General features: G+C 39.8%; 1 protein-coding gene across 2 annotated transcripts in view; it reads left to right on the top strand.

The window, feature by feature from the left end:
* The window catches only part of lrch2 (leucine-rich repeats and calponin homology (CH) domain containing 2), a 40887-nt gene extending 29904 nt beyond the window's left edge, over positions 1-10983 (top strand). For both annotated transcript variants that reach the window (XM_034684480.1, XM_034684481.1), the window contains exons 19-21: positions 1906-2043; positions 2264-2341; positions 4275-10983. In XM_034684480.1, the coding sequence (XP_034540371.1) occupies positions 1906-2043; positions 2264-2341; positions 4275-4394 (336 nt within the window). In that variant the 3' untranslated portion in view covers positions 4395-10983. The remainder of the gene's footprint in view (positions 1-1905; positions 2044-2263; positions 2342-4274) is intronic.
* The last annotated feature ends 6784 nt before the right edge of the window (positions 10984-17767 follow it).

Here is a 17767-nt window from a genome sequence, read left to right as displayed (position 1 = left end):
AGGTGATATGAGAAAATATCATTGCGTGCATATAGGCTTTTGCTGACACAGAAGTGAGAAAAGGTCTTATATGATGGAAATTTGAGAGGTTGAACTTAATGATATTTGAGATTTTTAAACTTAACCCAAAAACCGGCATATAATAAGGTTAGATTACCAATAGGGAGGGAACTTGATCTGGTTTGATCCGCTGAAAGGGCCCCTATGAAGTTGTTTTTCTCTGAAAGGGCACCCTAGAGCATTTAATAAGGTTTTGTCTACTACAGAGGCTTTCAAGAGAGCAATTCTGCTTTTTTTTTAAAAAACATGAGGGCGGCCACTGTGGGCTGCCAAGTCTTCTCAGAATCTGTTCTGAAAATGGCAGGATTGTTAGTGTGTTGACTGAGATGTCAGGTGTGTAGAAATTCATTTAAAGTCACTTTGATGAGATTTGCCAAGAATGTATTTAGTTTGATTGCAACATTATTGGGTAATACATTTGACAGATAACATTGGATTGTCTCCACCCAGATAAAACACAACATTACAAAGCTGCATTTCCCAAATTGCTCTTTTGTATTTGATGCTACACTGTTACTTATTTTGGCACATTCCCACCTCATGTCTATCTGTGGAACACCACTTGCAGGACTGTGTGTCCTGTTGTATTATAAAATAGCTCTTTGTTAATTACACCATTGTTTGGGTTAGAATTAGCAACATCAGTGCAAAAAAGAGACCCGTTTATTTAGAACCTTTGAACAAACTAATGGCAGCTATTAATAAATGAGGATTTTTGATTGAAAGTAAATGATCAACAGCAATTTCATTCAAGGTTCCATTTTTTCTCCAATAATGAGGAGGAGATCATTTTGTGGATTTGAGGCACTCACTTCAAATTTCACAATGAAGAAAATGAGTCTGATATGTTGAACTGTTTTCTCACGCAGTATCTCACAGAGTGGTCAACCTCTTTCATGTCACGTGACCAAATCAATCAAGTTAGTTTAGAGATGTTCCTCCAGGTGTTTTTGCTGTTGTTTAGAATTACACAACCTTTACAATTTATAGTAGTATTTATTTTGCTCAGATTCAAATACTTTTTCTTGTTTTCATTTCACATGTTGTCTTTACATTTTTTCCATTAAATACAGGGTTTAGATGAATTGCAAACAGCTCTGTTTTTATTAACATTTTACACAGGGTCAAAACTTCTATGGAATTGGGGTTTTAAATCCAGCACTTCTGTATGGATATGAAATGAACACCTTGTAAGCAATCCCTTCTTTCACAGTGCTATACTTGAAAATAATGATGTTGCTGATCCACATTATTCAGAAAAAGTTTCTGCACTGCAAAAAAGCAGAAGTTTAATTTGCGAATTCTACATAAATGTTTTTTTTCTAAAGATAAAATTCAGATGAACATCAAGTTTACCATCAATATTATGTTTCGTCACCTTTTAAGTGAGTTTCTTGGAAGGCTCTACTTATTGCCTTACTCAACCAAAATACTGAGTAAACCCTTCACTTCTGGAAGGATTTTTTTCTCTTCAAACAATTTACACTTACCAAAAAAAACACTCTTTATACATTTCCTGTTTTTTCAGACATGCATGTAAGGCATGTAAATACCATAATTGCACCCTAGCGGTCTAAACACCCCACATGCAGAGACTATAGTCCTCGTCGCAGAGGTTGCTGCTTCGACTCCCGATCGCTACCATGTACTGCATGTCTTCCTCCCTCTCTACTCCCCACATTTCCTGTCTCTCTTCAGTTGTCCTATCATACAGGCAAAAGCCCCCAAAGTATAACTTAAAAACATTAATTAAAAGAAAAGATAACTTGATAAACCCCCTGAAACTAAAACATATTTTTGTAGTAGGACAGTGGTTTTAGTAAGTCTTTATCATTCTGTGTGCAGAACATTGAGTCCAGACTGAAGGTGCTGCTCCCAGAGGATGTTGGAGCCGCTCTGATGGATGGTGTCGTCCTTTCCCATTTAGCCAATCACATTTGTCCTCGGTCTGTCTCCAGCATCCATGTTCCATCTCCTGCAGTGGTAAGCGGACTGAAAACATTTTATATTTAAACATCACAAATGTATTGTTATTTATACACATTAATACCTGTTTGGTTGCAGTAGTTTGGTATATTGTGTTTAAAGTTTGCAGCAGTTAATCACTCTGTTGTCTGTAAAACTTAGGCTTCCTTACACCTGTGTGAAAAACTTTGTTTCTTCTGTTTGTCACTACTAACATGATTGATATTCTGACCTCTAGCCAAAGCTTAGCATGGCTAAATGTCGCAGGAATGTGGAGAACTTCTTGGATGCATGTAAGAAGCTGGGAGTCACACAGGTAAAAATATCAATTATTTTCAGTCATGCATCACACAGACCTCCCACACTGTTTGATTTATGTTTTTATGGCTCTGATGAATGATACACTCGTGATAGATGTGGTTTATTTAGCTAAGTGTCTCAATGATGGGAAATTGATCCCATAGCTAACAGAGGAAAGAATCAGTCCAACAAAAAGACAAAAACATGTTTTCTTATTTAACTATTTAACTAGAACGGTTTAGGTCCAAAACTGATGTTAATGTATGGGTGCCAAAACAATTTTTAAGCAGCTGAATGACTCATTCCAAAATAAAACTGTTGAATAAGACATTTAAATACCAATATTTCGACAGACAACTCACATTTACTTAAGATAAAGTTTATTGCAGCATACAGTATTGTATTTGGCGTATGGGCTCCGAACTTCATTACTCCTCGTAGATTATTTAAATGCAGACATTTAGGAGTAATGAGATACTAACCCCCTTCGGAGCCTGCAAGTGGATGTCGGGGAGGAGGTGCGTACGAAGTTTGCACACAGCACTGATCAGGACAGCAGGAGCACTTGCAAAGCAGAGGCAGAGGCAGAGACAGGGAGACTTGCAGCTTAAACCAAATGAGGATGTTGAGATCAGCTGATAGGGAGGATGATGACGTGTCAGTATGAATGAGTGCAGCTCGAGTTGTCTGCCTGAACTAGCTTGCAGGCAGCGCTCCATATGTAGTGCATGGAATTTGATTAAGCTAGAACAATGTATTGGAACCAAGTCATTCAGTTAAAATACTATAGCCTAGGTAGGTCTTCTAATCTTTGCAACCTGATAAGCTACAGATCTCATGGATTATATTCAAGTACTATTTTTTGGATCTTGAAATCATGGTCCTTGAAATTCATCAATCAAGTTCTGGGGACCGGAAAATTTTACCTTTTTGTGCAGAGGAAAGTGACAGCTAGTGTTACACAACTGATTTAGCTCAGTTGGTAGAGCAGGCACCCCATGTACAGCGGCTGTAGTCCTCGTCCTGCTGGTTGCAGGATTGATTCCCCGACTCCCACAGGCATTTGGTGCGTGTCACCCCTCTCTCTCTCTCTCTCTCTCTCTCTCTCTCTCTCTCTCAAGCTGTCCAATACAACAAAGGTCAAAAGCCAAAAAAGTAGATTAAAAAAGAAAAACAACATAATTTAAAATACTGAAAATTTAAACATGAACACTAACAAAGTTTGACTTTGCAGAGCCTAAAAGTTGCATCAATTTTTTTTCCAATGCAAGTAATAATTAAGATAGAACTTTTTTATCGATGGCATATTTTTGCAGTAATTTCCCTGGAATTTAAATAGCTGTCACTGTCCCAGCCGTTACTCGTTAAATGGAGGTCAATGGCATCCTATTTATGATATTGGCTGTTGAAGCTGTATCTACAAATGTACCCAACCAAAAGTAAGAATGCCACTTTAAGCCAGAAATGATTGTTTTAAGGGGAAATGTTTCTGTGTGTGATTTGAGAGAACTTGTCTTTTAAAAGAGATACAGAATCCTCATTCCAAAGAATAATGCTGGGTGTTGTTATAGGGTGGCTTGAAGTCTTATTAATGAGCGTCAACCATAAAGTTTCTTGATAAAGCTACAGAGGAAAAGGGGCAACAGTTGTAAGGGACTCACCAAGATTAAGAAATACGTTTTATTTTGTCATTTGGGTGAACCAGGCCGAATAGCTTTAATGTGATTTTTATTTCAAATGAAAATGAAACAGTCAGATGATCCATACAGACAAAATAAACTTTTCATGATTATAGTTTTAGATCCCAAAAAGAGTAGGTGGGAAATTATGTTACTCTCATTTTTGTGTGCTAACATCTTCAACAATGAGGAAGAGGAGAAGCATTAAAGGCTACAATTGTTTCTGTTCCTTGGACTATAACTGATAAAGACGTCTGTCTTCTCTTCCAGGACAAGCTGTGTCTGCCTCATCACATCCTAGAGGAGCGTGGTTTGGTAAAGGTGGGCATTACGGTCCAGGCTCTGCTGGATCTGCCCTCATCAAAGCCCTCACAGCTCTCGGCTGTGTGACTCAAGCCTGAATGTTGCGCCCAACCTTAAGTCATCTAACCAAGCCCAGCTCAAACCACGCTTGTACCCCCCTCATCAACAGGGACCAGAGAGCCCTATCTGGGCGAGGACCTGGTGGACTGCGGGTCTTATTTTGCCTGACTGAAACAGGAGACAAGTGGGAGAAAAACCTCTGTCTCCGTATATGATGTCAGCTGCTGCCTACTTCCTCTCCATCATATTGTCATCTGTGACTGTTCCTAGTTTCTGGGCTCTTCCTGTATGTGTGTGGACTGGCAACAGGACTGTGTGTTTGGAGAGACAGACACAATGAAGAGTCTGTTGGAAGACCCGCACATCCCTGTTAACATGCTCAGTGATTATTGAGCCAGTGCCAGTACTGACAATATTTCCAAGCTGGTGTTGGAGATATTGCCAGTGAGGAGATGACAGACATGTGACTCAATCCTTTTCCACTGAAGAGACCTCAGCTGCACTCTGACTTTGCAGCCAACACCTGACTGTGACCTTAGAGGTTCTTACACTGTTGGACTTTATCTTTGTGATATTGTTTTTGTTTTTCCAGGAAAAAAGTAACTTTTGGATTTCTAGATGTTCTTTTTTTTTGTCTTGCAGACTTATTTTCAAAGTATCTCATTTTTAAGGATGACTGCAAGGCTTTTAACTGGAAAGCCTAATTCGTTTTCAGTCATGCTACAATTGACGTCCTGAAGTGTTTCAGAAAACTCTGAGTGGTCTTCACATCTGAGTACAGTGCAAATCATTAGTAACGTGACATTGAACCACTGTGAAAACATTTGCTCAACTGTGGCAAAATAGACGCCCCTGTTTTGTTGCATTTCTTCACTTCACAGTTGAGGTTTTTGTTCATGAAAGTTGATCTATCCTTTGTAAAGCTTTTATACTTCCTCTGCAAACCGTCACCTACCATTTTTAAGGTTTTAGGAGAATTGGTTTGCCATATTTTTAATGTCAGTGCAGTTTGGATTTTAGAACATAACCTCAGATGAAACATTTATATCCTGCTTGTTGTTTGGTCCTCTGGATCAGAGAGGGGTTGAGTTCTGCATAGAGACTGCACTCCTGCAAACCTTCCTCACATGAATGACTGTCTCTTCCTGCCAGGTCACTGTGCAGTGTGTTGTTTCTGAATCATCTCATTATTTCAGGGAAATTGAATTATTTATGTATTTATTTATATGCTTCATATTTATTTGTTGATTCTGTATGCCTGTTGCTGTAACCTTGCAGTTGAACTTGTGACAAGTTCCCTCAGTGACTCGGATATGATTGCTATTCAGCACTGATGATGAGTGATGACTGACATTGGTCACACTGGGATTTAAAACGAGCTGAGACAGGTGGAGCATGAATATCACTAAGCTGGAGATGAAATACAGTCATGTATCAGATGAGCTGACAACAGGGAGCATTTATTTGCTATACTCTTTGACATAAATATTTTGGAATTTTTGATTGAGTCCTTCATCAAGGGATAAGGTAAAGCAGGAAAGTACAAGCCCTCTTGTCAGGGTGTTTGTTTTAGCGTTGATTTTCTGGAAATAGATCTTCCCAACACAGCTGTGGTGCACCAGCCCTTTTGAAATTACAAATCCAACATCACAATCGCAGACAATGAAAGAATGTTCATCAATGTCAGATGTCGACTTAGCTTTTGTTGATGTGATCTAAACATCTTTAATCCTGTCCTTATTGGATTGATGTGTTTTTTGCTTGTTGACTTAAAGTACCAGACAACAGAATGAAACTGAAAAAGAAATCAGAAAATATAAGCCTTCCTTTTTTTTAGCGCTAAAACATAATCATTTCAGGAACTGTAATAAGGATAGAAATACGTGTGAATAAAACAAGCAGTTAATATTGAACATGGACAAGAAATATGTTGTTCATTAAGATGGACATTTGAAAAGCAGCTGAAGACTTAAATTGATATGACATCCTTCAGTTAGCTCCTAAGTTTGTTCGTGTAAAAGTCACAGCCTGAAGATGACTGCTGCAATGATGAGAAACATCACTGTAACACTTTCAGATGTAACACCTTTGACCTTTGTTAAATAAGGTGCATTTATTAAACTATTACATGTTTGAATGCACCTTATGAATCCAGTCATTCTAGATGAAGAATTCCACTTTCCTTTGCCTGTGTTTTTTTGGATTTGCATTTCATTGCACAGTCATAATTCAACATCAGTGTCATGCGTGCAGTTCAGATAACAAAAACCTGGCTCATTTGCATCATCTGCATCACAGTAACAGTGATGTCCTGTATTGAATAGTTTTCCTGAGAACCTGATTTTCCTCTGGATTGGTTGTACTATCAGGTTTCATGCTATCGTTTTCCAAAGAAGAGATGCAAAAGAAAAGACTTTAATAACCTTGTTGAGTCTTTCAGTTTATTAGTAGACACACGTCATAGTCACAGTCACAGTCACAAACTTCACAGAGTCTCTAAGTGAGCTTTTTTTCCATGCAGAAGTTCCTTTGCATTTCTTTTAATAGATTACCAGGTATTGTCTCCCTCAAAAATAATTGGAAATACTCCTATCACCATTTTTTCTTCTGCTGCTGCAGATAGGATCAGATGAAGAAATACCCACAGTAAATAAATGCTACGATATTAAGTCTGCGACACAAGCAGGTGCAAAAAAAACCTCACAATTATTTTACCTCAGCCCAAAGTGCTCCACAAATGAAGGCCAGAAAATAACAGCAATATTTAAAGACTGGAACAATAATAAAAGACGTCAACAACCGTAGCAAACAGCGCTGTGTTGGCGTAACAGAATCTGGCTGGCTGTATCACAAAACAGAGGAGGTATCAGTGAAGGATTGTGACTCTAGAAGACACCAGAAAGTCTTATCCTGAGGCATAATAATGATGTGTGGTTTCTGCTGTTGTTTTAAACTGACTTTAACTTTCAGATTTTTCAAAAAAGGCAATGGCAGAACCTGCGCACATAAATGTAGCGGTTGGAGTTCTGAGTTTACTGGCTGATAAAGTACCCTGATTCCCCTTTGGTCAAGATCCAGAAGCTATTCTTTATTACACAGCTGTAGGTGCTGAAGTAAATGCTTGACATGACTTCCACTTATGTTTTTATCTGGGATTATGTTCATGTTAACACGCAATGCATGCCTGAGCATCTCCCATATTTGTACCATTGAATTTTATACACCTTTGTTTCCTTTATTTATATTGCGTGCAACATGTGTAGCTTCTTTGAATGTTGTTCTACTCATGAATTCAACCACATGCTGGTACATGGATAATGACACCTCACCAGGAAGTGTTGGTTTCTTTTTCTTCTCTGGTAGTGTGCTCCCTAAGGTGATGGGATGAGTCATTCAAAACAACTCTCTACTGTTTGCTCTTTGTATGCAGTGTTTCTGTGTTCTCATATGTCACCACAATGATGCCTTATTCTTATGTTACCTGCAAACCCAACTCTACCTTTCCCTTTCATTGTCTTACTCTTAATCAAGCAAGTGCCAAATACTGAAGTCTTTCTTCCATCACAGCTGCAAAAGCATCGCTATGACAACTATCAGCACTGTGGACTGTTAACCCATTGATCTCGTAGCATGAAGCTTAAATGCGGAAACTTCACTCTGGCATTGTCCCTAATGTTATCAAGAGTATTCTGTAGAGCCCATGAAGCCTCACATAGCGGATCATTTTGATCCTGTGCACACACGGTATGATCTTGTGCGCACAACTTGTTTGGGAAGCGGTTATGGTAGCTGTCTTGCAATGTGTGATGAACTAGACATAAGCATAAACTTTTGGATCCAACATGCTGTTTAGTAATCTAGTAGAAATAGAAACAATAGGCCTCTTACATGTTTTTAGACATAAAAAGTTAAGACTGCTTGAACACAGAAAGCAATAATTTGGCTAACTGTGAGAAAGCGATGCTACACCTACAAGATTAATACTGAAGCTATGAACTAGCTCATAAACCATAATGTGGTACCCAGCTGTAAGCGAGTTGGATAAAAGCCCGCCCAAGCAGCAACCTCCGGTCTTAGAATATGAAGCCCATGCAGAAGTGCTAAAAACTGCAGTTCATCTAGCACCCGCTTGAGGCTGGCTGCAGAAACACCCGAAACCACATACACATCCATACAAAAAAGATGATCTTTGCAGCATTAATAAACATATTTACAGCCTGGTTCAAAAAAAGGTTTAGGTCTGAGTAGCTAATTTCTCTATCGGCACACACTGTATGGGGGACGATTTTTTATATAACTCAGTATTTACAAAGATATTAAACTCATGAGTTTTGCCCAAATAAGGATGGCTGACTTGATTGACAGGTGGGCACCCTGTAGCTTTTGGTGAAAAGTCTAAAGGCCTGCCTCTATACCTCACACTAGTTCGGACAAAGTTTGTATGTGTGAAGCATTTCCAATATGGCACCGGCCGACGATTGGCTTCAACACAGCGCTTCAGGAACAGATGGGTGATGTCACTGATACTGCATCCATTTTTTTACAGTCTATGGGCCCGTCTAAACTCCTTTCCTCATGCCAGGTTGACAGAAAGTTAGGTTGAATCAGCATTTCCAATTTGGCAGCCGCCGCCGACAGGCTTCAAAATCCTGCTTCGGAAACAAATTGAGTGACGTCACACTGACTATGACCACGTGTTATACAGTCTATGATCTTAACTAAATTTATTATGAATCAACACAACAAAGGGGATCACCCTAGAACTAGCAGAGGGCGGTTATGTTACACAAATTAATTGTCCCAGCATAACACTCATGGGAATGCATTATTAACCATACTCCCATCATCAAAGTAACAAATTACTGGCAAATAATAGCATTTAATGACAAATGATGTAAGTTGATTGTGCGCACAAGATTAGCATTTGCATATAATATCAACTAATGTGACTTCAGGGGCTCTGTAGTTGTAAGGCTGTTTTTTAAGCCTGAATGTTGGTATTACATAAAATGAAACTGAATGTGTAGCAGAGTTGACAGTATTTGACCTTCGAACAGTATCCATGTGCTGAATCTACATCAGCACAGGTGACTGTGGCTGTAATTATTCCTCTTGTTCATTCTAGCTACAAAGGCATATTTCTAAAAATGCAATTTCAGCCAAAATTAATATAAAGCTTCAGCAGTCAAAGGCAGTCAAATCAACTCGTCAATCTACTGTTGATCACTGTGTTTTCACAAATAGTGCGTCTTTGTTGGCAGAGAGAAGTAAGACAGAGAGGGAATAAAAAGCTTTTTTTTTAATATCCCCGATTGATTTAAGATGGAAGAGGACTTGTTATACAGAGGAGGTGTTTTTGTGTAGGGGGAGGACTGTAGATATCTTACACTTGAATGCAATCAAAGGAGAATCTCATTTGACCCTGTTTGATCAAGTAAGGTTATCAGAGCAATTGTTCACTGTCAGCATACACATGGGTACGTGAGTGTGTCGAGCTTGAAAATATGAAACCTATCCTCAAACATTTACTCTGTTTGGACATCATACAGTTGAAGTTTGATACTATTGACCAAAGTTTAATAGTGGCTTAACTTTAAACACAAATGTGTGTGGGTTATCATCTTGCACATATGTCTTACATCAGTTCTAAGGTTTTTATAGTTTGGTTTAATTGTTCGCGAGAGGTTTTTGTGTTGGATGTTTTACGAGGCCTGGGTGCAAGTTTAAGCGTTTCTGAGGAAAAACAGCAATGTTCTTCATGTTTTGAGGTGGTAATCCCTTTACAGCACATCTGCAGCAATACTCTTGATCATTCAGAAATGACTGCAACCAGGAGAAGTCTTAAAGCTACTGTTGGTAGGAATGGTGTAAAAAACGTTACTTTTTTCCTGCTGGGTTTGGAGAAAAGGTCATAATGCCCATCGGTACTCATCGGTAAGTGGAGTAATTTGAGACTATTGTGAAATATCTGCGTTTTCCAATGCCTTTGTATCAAGCAATGTTATTATTCCCTTTGTTCCCGTTATGACGGACCAATCATAGCTAATCTCCAATCCTCTGTCCTGATTTATTAAGGGGCGGCCCCTACTACGTCCAACGATTGGTAATGGCTGGCACTATCATGACTGCACACACCGATCTGTGTTGGGGGGCGAAGAAGAAATCTGGTTGGGAGGGGTCATGTTGACATTCAAAGTCCCTCTCTCTGAACAGATGTTTACTCTATGACTACCAACAGCAGCTTTAATGCAACATTGTTTTCTGCAGATTCTGTATAAGTTTTGATCTAAATTTTGCAATATGTCTGTGATAAATCACCTGAAGTTGTTTCCTGCATTACTGCATTAAAGGCTCAGTTGTATGATTTGAATCTTGTTTTCTCACCCGAAGAGAAACAGTGAGTCATGTCGGAATATCACACTGCCAAGAAATTTCAAACTCATGTAAATAAGCTTTTTGTATTTCAAAACAGGCCAAGTGCATGCAAGAATACTGAACGGCTGAAGCTGAACCTCTGTAAATATCATCTGTATATACCCCAGGGATTTCTTAAAAAAAGAAAAAAAACCATCCTAATATGGAGAATGTAAAATAAAGTCAAATTGTTTGCATCTCAGTCTGACTTGTCTCTTCATGCATCTGGGGTGTGGTGACACAGGAATGAACTGTTTGAATACAACAGCACATTTAAGGTGCATCTGGGAATTGGAAATAGTTGAAAAGCTCAAAATCTTCCATCACTTATTTAAGAAAGTGACATTTCTATATATATTCTGGAGTCATTACATGCAAACTCAGAATCATGTTCCAAGCCTTTAGTTCATTGATACAGCAGAACATTGGGTTTGGCGCCCAGGCTCTGAACGTCATTACTCCTGGCAGATGAACTTGTTTAGAGAAATTGAAGAGTAATGAGATACGATTAATCCCCCATTGGTTAGTTTGCATGCAGCACTGTAGTAGAACTGGCAAGGCAGAGACGGGAAATCTTGCAGCTTCAATAGACCACCAAATGAGAGGCTGTTTGGTCTGCTGATAGAGAGGATAATGTGTCAGTATGAATCAGTGCAGCTCGAGTTGCCTACCTGAGCTAGCTTGCAGGCGGTACTCCATTTCAAGTGTCAGTTTAGCCCTGTTCATAAAAAAACAAAAATCATGTTTCACTCTGTCTGGTTCAGTACATGCTACTACAATCATTCGGAAGACAGCTTATTTGATAGATATCCAGAAGATGTTCATTGACACCCTACACAAGGAGGGTAAATCACAGGAGGTCATTGCTGTAAAGTCTGGCTGTTTGCAGAGTGCTGTATTGAAGCATAAGCAAAGTTCACTGGAAGGCATAAGCGTGAGTGACCGCGGGGGCAGAGGGTGTGGCCGCCCCAGGGCCCACGTTCAGCAGGGGCTCCCAACTGAGCTACTTTTCAACAGGACAGGAATATACGGTGGCCCTGAGAGCTCACAGCACTGCAACTTAGGAAAACACATGCAAAAAGACAAAACACAAGCAAATTAAGAAAACATCTTCATCAATTTGACAACACATGCACAGCCTTAAAAAAATGCTGCAAAGACCACAACACAACAGAAGTGTTTCCAGAGGACACTTAAAAGTGATGCACACCTCCGGACACGCTTGTTGTTGACGCAGATTTTGAGTCATAGCGCTATGAAGGTTCTCTTATCATCAGTGGTGTTGGAAAATGAGATAAAAAAAGTAAGTTTTTTATTTATTTTAACAATGTGATCGCATGATTCAGCCTATTGCAGTGATCTGCTGTTAAACTACAAGCGTGTCCGGACATGTTCATCACTTTTAAGTGTCCTCTGGAAACACTTCTGTTGTGTTATGGTCTTTGCAGCATTTTTTTCTAATGTGTTGTGTTGTGGTCTTTGCAGCGCATTTTCTAAATGCTGCGCATGTGTTGTCAAATTGATGAAGATATTTTCTTAATTTGCTTGTGTTTTGTCTTTTTTCATGTGTTTTTTTAAGTTGCAGTGCTGTGAGCTCTCAGGGCCACCGTAGAAACAGCCCATGTCTGTCCCTGTCCACAGTCGGTGTTGTAATTATAAAAAACAAACAAACACACACACACACACACACACACACACACACACACACACACACACACACACACACACACACACACACACACACACACACACATCAACAATTTAAAGCAACCTCTCGTTGTCATTCAGTTAATAATCCCCAGAAATCCATATACACACTAACACACCTGAAAACGCATATGGCATGACCATTCAAAATGATTTATCTAATGTTTAAAAATGGGCACATGAAATGCTTTAAGCTTAGACATGCAAACCACAACAATGCTCAACGCATGCCCACGTAAAGGTACACTGCTAAATAATTCAAACGTTTACAAACAAATCAATAATAATCGCCCTGGAGGATACAAATGGACAGCGCATTTTTTCCACACTCTACTACTGTAGGTAGCCCAAGTTCCATAAACTATATCATTCAGCCACGATTATTATTGAATCCTATGTTACAACTGTGGTTGTATTGTGTTTTCAGGTGCCTGTTAGGGATGTTACTAATTAATCGAGTATAGTTAGGGTTATGATTGTGATTAGGGATAGGTTTATGATTAGGGTTAGGGTTAGGGTTGTGGGTTGGGGTTAGGGTTAGAGTTAGGGTCAGGGTTTTGGGTAAGGGTTAGGGTTGTGATTAGGGTTAGGGTTATTGTTATGATAAGGGTTAGGGTTAGGGTTAGGGTTATGATTAGGTTTAGGGTTAGGGTTTGGGTTATGATTAGGATTAGAGTTATGATTAGGGTTATAGTTATAATAAGGGTTAGAGTTGTGGTTTGGAATTAGGGTTAGGGTTGTGATTAGGGTTAGGGTTAGTGTTATGATAAGGGTTAGGGTTAGGGTTATGATTAGGGTTAGGGTTATGATTAGGATTAGGGTTAGGGTTGTGATTAGGGTTAGGGTTATGATTAGGACTAGGGTTAGGGTTATGATAAGGGTTAGAGTTATGATTAGGGTTAGGTTTATGGTTAGGGTTGTGATTAGGGTTAGGGTTGTGATTAGGGTTAGGGTTGTGATTAGGGTTAGGGTTGTGATTAGGGTTGTGATTAGGGTTAGGGTTATGATTAGGGTTAGGGTTAGGTTTTAAATTAACGCATGTTTCGAAGTGAATCAACTGACTACGTGTGTTGCGCACAGCGGAGGGGCTCAACTGGGGGCTGCGGCTGGGTTAGGGTTATTTGCATCTAGAACCACCATGCACATACGTCCTCTGGAAAGGGGTTACAATTGTTGCATTCCTAATACCAAGCCACTCTTGAACCAGAGACAACGTCAGAAGCGTCTTACCTGGGCTGAGGAGAAAATGAACTGGACTGTTACTCGGTGGTCCAAAGTCATCTTTTGAGATAAAAGTACATTTTCATTTGTAAATAAAGGTCCTAGAGTCTGGAGGAAGAGTGGAGAGGCACAGAATCCAAGATGTTAGTCAGGTTCGAAGTTTCTGAAATCTGTGAGGATTAGGGGTTCCATGTTATCTGCCCGTGTTGGTCCACTGTGTTTCACGAAGTTCAAAGTTAACACAGCTGTTCATACTTCTGTAGACGAGCTTTACAACAATGCCAATTTCCTTTTCCAGAGGGACTTCGGGCCTCCTTCCCGTTTCTCCCTCTCAAAGCACAGTGTGTGCGTGTCTTTGTTCCTCTGTGAGGCTTCACATTGCCTCTTTGTGTTCATGTTTGTTTTCCTTCTTGAGCTGGAACAAATTTCTCTCTTTTCTTTTCATCCTCATGTCAAAAATCTGCTGCCTCTATGTCAGCGCTCAATCAATTTTGTAGGCTGCTCTATACACAAACAAAAGCAGTAGGAAATAAATTTATATTTTCAATATTTTATTAGAGCTAGGGCTATTAAACAGTAAAACTCTGTTGAGATACTGGGCCAGATTCCAGGGTAAAACAACATATTTCATAGCCAATTACTTACCCTTACAAAACAGCTTTTGTTAGCATTCAACCACTACCTAGCTAACCTCATAGTCTAATGGCCTTAAACACTAATGTTACCACTTTGGATTCGTGAAAAGAAGAGGACACTCGACCAATTGTTTGGGGTGGAGGGCTCGGCTGCTATTACCAGTTCAGACTGACCAGATTAACATAGAATTCGGACAGAGGACACTGGTAAGCTCTGCCGCTGCAATCATGTCTTCTTCTGGTGAACCTTTTTTGGTCATAAAAGTTGCAATGGCTGCCTGTTTTTGTTTGATACCACAGCTTGATGCTTTATTGTTTTTGCATGGATTTCCAATATGTTTTTCCCTACATATTTTACAGAGATTTTCACCGAACACAAAACGCATGTGGCGGAGGAATTGTCTCCCTGGGTCGTCCGTACCCATTAAAACTCTGACAGTGTTGCCCAGTCAGGATTGTAACTAGTATATAGTTTTTTTTCTGGCTGGTGGCTTGCATGTATTTGCACCATCTCCTTCCTCGTCCGTCGTCTCTCATCCCATTTCAAATGGAGATGCCAAAAGTTGGGAAGAAAACAGAAACAATTTGAAATGGCCACAGATGCACAGAGGACCTTTCTAGACTACAGAACGAAGGAAATCAAATTAGGTTTTTGCAAAACAGAATTTTCCTGGGACAGATGGTGAAAAAAGAGAACAATTCTGGGAAAAACGGAACGGGTGGCATTTCTGTTAAACACAGTGAAGGCCTACTTGCATTCTGGCTAAGTCATGTATAACATTAGGACTTTTTACTTTACCAGTTGACAATACAACAATAGCTAACTAGGCACGAGGTCTTATTTAGTAAAACCTAGCATGTGAGCTGCAATGCTAGGTTTGCAGCTAGCCTTGGAAAGTCAAGGTAGGTTAAGGTAAGTCTTGTTACTGATTTCTGCCTAGTTGTTACCAGTTGGCTAAATAATCTCACTTTCGATAAACTGACAGTTTGTTCATTAAGTTTGTTTCCCTGCATGATTAAATAAGGCAGTAGCTAAACATTTAATGACAGACATACCAAAAAAAAGACAGCAAAACTTCTGCTAAGGGGAGCTACCCACATAGCAAAATAGATCTGGCCTGGTTCTGGCCCACAATACACTTAGACAACCAAAATACCGCAAAGAATGATGTCCCTTAAGTGGCCCAGATATAGTTTGCCAGAGACGGCCCACACATGGGCCAGCTCTATCACAAGCTCAACCTTAATCGGCCCAGATGCGGCATGGAAAAATCTGGGCCACATAAACCAAGTCACAACTGGGCAAGATGTGGCATGCCATCATATATACAATGTCATCATTGCCAGACCTGGGCCACATCCGGTTGACATACCACTTGCCATGCCAGCAGTCAGCCAGCAGTGCCGGCTTGATGCCAGATCTGGCCCAGACCTATCTGCTATGTGGGTAGTTTGTAGCTCAATATCTTAGCAGAATTAAGCAGGAGTAGCTAGCTGCCACCTCATACTTTGACTCCTCTGAAGTTAGAGTTACTGGGCAATAAGCTACCTGTGTTACCTACTCAAATGTGTCAAATTGAGTATTTGTTTAAATATGTCCTGGCAAATGAGTAAGTTTGGTCCTGTATCATTCTTGAACACAGGGGCACAGAAAACTCTGGGTTCTGGCTAATAACTCTAAAAGGAAAACCAGTGTGAATTGAGAACTGTGTTCATCTGTAGTCTGTTTTCTCCTTTCTTTGTCCGTGTCCAGGTTTTCTCTTACTTTAAGAGAGGCCTTTGACATTTCTTTGTTTTTCCTTCTAGATTTTCTTAAGACGTCCTACTTCTTTACACCTTCCTGGCTTCTTGCGGATTCAATCCCGCTTCCCACTGACTCAAGGTCATCCTCTCAAGCTGTTCTGCAGTCTCTCCAGCATCTCTGCTGCCGTCCTGGGCTTTGTCTGCAGTTCAACCTGCTCATTCTGACTCTTTTCCATGTGGCTCTGCCAATCCCACAAACCTGGCGGCTTCCAGAGCTGCCTGTCTGTCATCGCTGAATGCCTGAATGACTGGGTCTATGCATAGCTTTTTGATCAGCCTGCCCTGTACCTCCCTTTTACCTGCCAGCTAGTTTGTATACATACATCTCCTACCAGACCCCGTCTACCTCTTCATTTTTGGATTTGTTTGTCAGTTGTATATTTTGGTCAGATGCTGGCTGTCAGTCATTGGAATCATTGGACCACGGCTCCTATGTCTGTTTGAATTGTTGCCAATAATCTCGGTTTACACGCTTTTGAGTTAGCTCCCTGTCGGACTAAGAATACAAACTGGTTTGATCCAAAGATAATGTGTGTCATTTTATCAAGTGCTTGTATACGCATCAGACACCTGTTATTGCAAGTAAGCTTGAAAGAGATTGCAGCAAAACAACAGGGTAAAAATATTTCATACAAACCACTGAGCATGAACAACTTGGATTTGCACTCTTGATTAACTGTGTAAGAATGTTTTTCTAGAGCAAAATTATGTTTTATTCACACAATTCCTCCTAATACTCATTTTGTTTGACATTTGAGTGAGATGATGAAGATCCAACAAAGGTCAAAACCAAATTGAATTATAAATGAAGTGTACAATTTTAACATGCAACAAAACCCAGGAGCTGTTGTCTTTGGTGTTCAGTGTTCAGTTTACTCAACAACACCATGATTTCATATTTATGATAGCTTTAGGAATCAACACGCGTTCATATTATGAGTTTTAAAAATATGAGTTTATTTGGAGCCATAGCAAACTTAGAGCCTCTTGAGACTCAATTCTTCAATGTCTTTCGTTCCCAGGCACTTTAAAGTAACCCTCCATAACTATTTAAATGAGTTCTGACACTAATTCACAATATTTTATGTTTTAGCAGGCAATGCAACAGACTGAAATTATTACTGATGATTCCTCATGCCCACAAAAGCAAACAAGACTCTGAACAAAAAGACTTTAAGTGGTCTATTAAGTTGTTTTTCTTTTTACAAGTTTTATTTCTTAGACTTTTATGCAGTTATTGAAAGGGTAGATAGAAAACTGGCAGAGTGGAGAATCACATGCGGTTAAGGGCTGCATGTTGGAATTGAACCCATGCCGCCTGGTTGGCGAACTAAAGCCTATGAACAGGGAATGAGATTTACCCACTTGGCCAAACCAGCTCCCCCCATATGTTGTTTTAGTTCCCTGTCTACCCTGATGCGCCTTAAAGGTGACATATCACGCTTTTTTCATCAAAATATATTGGTCTAAGAGGTCCCCAAAACATGTCTTAAAAGTTTATGCTCAAAAAAACTCTTTGAAATCAGATTTTGGCATGCCTGAAAAACCCTCTTCTTCAGCCCTGCTCTTCAGCCAATGGTTGGTTTTCTCTCTGACCACGCCCCCTCAGGAAGTGGATAT

Source organism: Notolabrus celidotus, chromosome 5 (assembly GCF_009762535.1).
Source record: "Notolabrus celidotus isolate fNotCel1 chromosome 5, fNotCel1.pri, whole genome shotgun sequence".
Lineage (NCBI taxonomy): Eukaryota > Metazoa > Chordata > Actinopteri > Labriformes > Labridae > Notolabrus > Notolabrus celidotus.
The sequence above is the reverse complement of the archived record's forward strand: the minus strand, read 5'-3'. Positions and strand labels throughout refer to the sequence as shown.